Below are 3,246 nucleotides of genomic sequence, written 5' to 3'. Positions count from 1 at the left end.
AGTGTAATTTATCTTTTATTTTTAAAAGCACTGAGAAGAGGGGTAATTAGGTCTTTTCACATGGTGTCATATTTTTTTCATTCCAGTTAACAAAAAACCTAACGATGGGGTGCAAAGTGTAACAAGGATTATGGTTTAGAGTCCAAAACGTGCATTCAAAAAGTTTAAAGTACAAAGTATAATCAGAAGTATAGTTTAAGATGATAAAGTGTTATTTCCCCCAAAAAATTATAGCTTATCAAATTTTTTAAGTTGATTACACTTCAAATATTTTATGAACATATTTTATATATTCCAAATAAGTATTTTAGGATTTTTTTTATTTGAAACGTTTTTAACGAGGGAAATGTTGCCAAAATCTGTATTTTTATGTATTTATAATAATTGTTTATATGAGACATAAAAGAAAACATATACTAACCATTTTTTTTTTCTAAGTGACTAGATGTCATCTTAAGCGGGCAGAAACTTTTAAATCCATAAGGGAAATACATAGATAAAGCTCGAGAGGGGTTTATTAATTGGATTCATAAGGAAAATACATAGGAAAAGTCTTGGATCAGGATAATATATGAATTTTTTATTGGTCACTAGACCGGATAATATATGGTAAAAGAGAAATCACTTCAGACATAAAATCTAAAAATAAAAAGAACAAAAGACTGCCAATCCTTTATGTTGGAAGTAAAAGCACGTCGCATACCATAAAATCTTTCTCAATTCGCAATCAACATAGCCCTTGCATGACCCTTGGAAATTTGAAATTGCTCAGTTATACCAAGATGAGCCATAAGAAGCCATACATGAGTGAGTAGCTCTCCGCCTCGACCGAGCTGCTGAGCATGATGGTTCCATCGACACTTAGTCGCAGTATAACATAGTATTTCCACCCATACATGACTTATCAATTCCCACTTCTTTTGAGTCTCCAAGAATAGCAATGATTTAGCAAGCCTACATGCATCGAAAAGCACTGACTTGCTTCTGTCTCCTTTCACCACAGATGGAACAATTTCGGTGTTCACTTCAAGTAACTTTAAGCAAGCTTGATTCTCATTAGATATAGATTTTCTTTCTTTAAAAAATTCAATGGCCTCGGCGCATGTGTCTTGGAACCTGATTTGTGCAATCCCATTGGGCAGCATGATAGGACGCATGACTAGAAGATATAACATATAGTCAGATAACAACTTGCTGGCTTCACAATTTGAAACTTTAACCGAGTCTGGGAATGTGTTCCAATCAGAATGATAACAAAGGTTGGTTGCAATATGCCAGAGAAGAATGCTTTGGTCAAATTCTACCTCGACACTCTCCTGGAGTATTGTAAGATTTTCTTGGTTTAGCTCATAAATACATTTTGGATTTTGTTGAATCTCGTCAAAATCTGCCTCAACGCTTTGATGCTGTTTTGAACGCTTTTCTTTGTCGATGCAAGCAGGGCATTTTGAATTTTTAAGAACCCGTTCACCCCTACAATCGCATAATTCCGTGCAAGCCTTGAGATCTGAGACACTCTTTAATTTCTCTAGAAGTTGCTCAAAAATCAAACTCTTCATATGGTCAGAAACATCTTCTGATTCTTGATATCGATGCTTCTCTAACAACTCATAATGGAATAAGAACCTCTGCATAGCACCGCACTTGGCTGGCTCATGTTTAAGGCAATATCTTATTAGGTTGTATTGCCCCAAAGTATTAGACCACCTCCTGTTTGGAGCCATTACTAATGGGATTGATGAAATGGCTTTATACAAGAAATTCACCATTGCATGCTTTCGGTTACTCATCCATAGCATTGACCAGTCTGAGTTAAGTAGTATCAACACCGAATATATCTCAAAGATGATGGCTCCATCCAGCAACACATAAGTGATGGTAATGTCATCTTTCAAGTATGCATCCTTGTCAACGATGATCACAAAAAGCAAAAATACAATCACGATAGAAGAGAAACTGATAAGACGTAAAACACCACCCATTCGAGAATAAACATTATAAGCCTTCGTATAAAACACATCGTACATGAATCCTAGCTCCATCTCAATCACCTGGAAAGCTCGATTATAAGTCACATCGCGAAAGAAGGATTGGCTGTTCTTTATATCTTGGATGCTGAGGATGAGATCAGAAAATAGCTGCTTGAATGTCTTGAACAATGTATAGGCACATTGTAGAGAGACTGCATCTGGAATCTTCACATTTGCTGGGACTGGAAATGAAATACGAGGTACAACCTGAGGTTCAACCAATGTTGCTGACATAACCTCGAACCCCTCCTCTTTCTTAGAGTTGTATTCTTCCATGTATCTGGCATAACTGGGGCCTGGATCGGGAGTTAGGAGTTTGGATGCTTTGAAATTTTCACTGCTCCCAGACCTCAGCACCCAGATTCTCTCCCCAATCTTGATTATCCCGGGAATCAGCATCGGAATTGTTAGAAAATTAAACGCCTTGTTTGCCCAGGCTCTGATGACGACATAGATAACTACAAACACTTGGCTAACCAATGTTACAGCTTGCCTCCGCCACAGCATATTGTCTTCCAAGGAGTATGCTGTAATGGTGTCTGGACCGCCAAGGTACACCAGGAAAAATGGAGCCCAGAATGAGGTCATGACAAGCTCTGCATCTCTCGCCTTGTCTCCAATGTCTCGCAAACTATTGGAGATTAGACTCAGAGAAACTGTCGTGACCCAGCCTGCTAAAAGGTAGGTAATCCACAGAAAGAAAATGAGCTTGTTGCTAGTCGAAAACTTTCTCCTATAGCCCGCCACCAAGAGGATGAATTGTAATAAAAGGCTAGCTGTAACCAAAACTTGTATCGCCCTTTTGTTGAAAATTGTTCTCAATTTCTCTGGGAAAATCTCGAACTTCCACATCCTTGTTAACATCAAACCATACATTTATTAGTTACAATGTGTATATAACTGTAGAGTAAAAATTACAAAAAAGAAAAGCACAAATGAATGATTTATATGCTACCTTACTCGTAAGTCGTAATTAACGTATAAGAGCTGGATTTGCTGGTTTTCAATCTTCACAAGTGACAAGGGTCATTGGGTAGATTTATCAATTATGCATGTTTATTGGTATGAATTTGGATTGTCCCAATACGCGGTGATTCACATGTTGGGCTTGTAACTAAAGCCAATCTAGCCATTATAAGCAGTAGGTAAGGTGATTCATTTCGAGTCTTGAGACAAGAAAGAGGAGAATTTCAATTTTTACTGTGGCCGTACTTCC

At 37.5% G+C, this 3,246-nt stretch overlaps 1 protein-coding gene across 1 annotated transcript; it reads right to left on the bottom strand.

Annotated features, from left to right (window-relative positions):
- Nucleotides 1-716: 716 nt before the first annotated feature.
- LOC142634580 (uncharacterized) lies at nt 717-2,882 on the bottom strand. The gene has a single exon (XM_075808880.1). The coding sequence runs from the start codon at nt 2,880-2,882 to the stop codon at nt 717-719; it is 2,166 nt and encodes a 721-aa protein (XP_075664995.1).
- Nucleotides 2,883-3,246: the final 364 nt, after the last annotated feature.

Source organism: Castanea sativa, chromosome 5 (assembly GCF_040712315.1).
Source record: "Castanea sativa cultivar Marrone di Chiusa Pesio chromosome 5, ASM4071231v1".
Taxonomy (NCBI): Eukaryota; Viridiplantae; Streptophyta; class Magnoliopsida; order Fagales; family Fagaceae; genus Castanea; species Castanea sativa.
The sequence above is the reverse complement of the archived record's forward strand: the minus strand, read 5'-3'. Positions and strand labels throughout refer to the sequence as shown.

Coding starts and splice junctions, on each gene's coding strand:
- LOC142634580 (XM_075808880.1), bottom strand. CDS start 2,882: ATGTGGAAGTTCGAGATTTTCCCAGAGAAATTGAGAACAATTTTCAAC.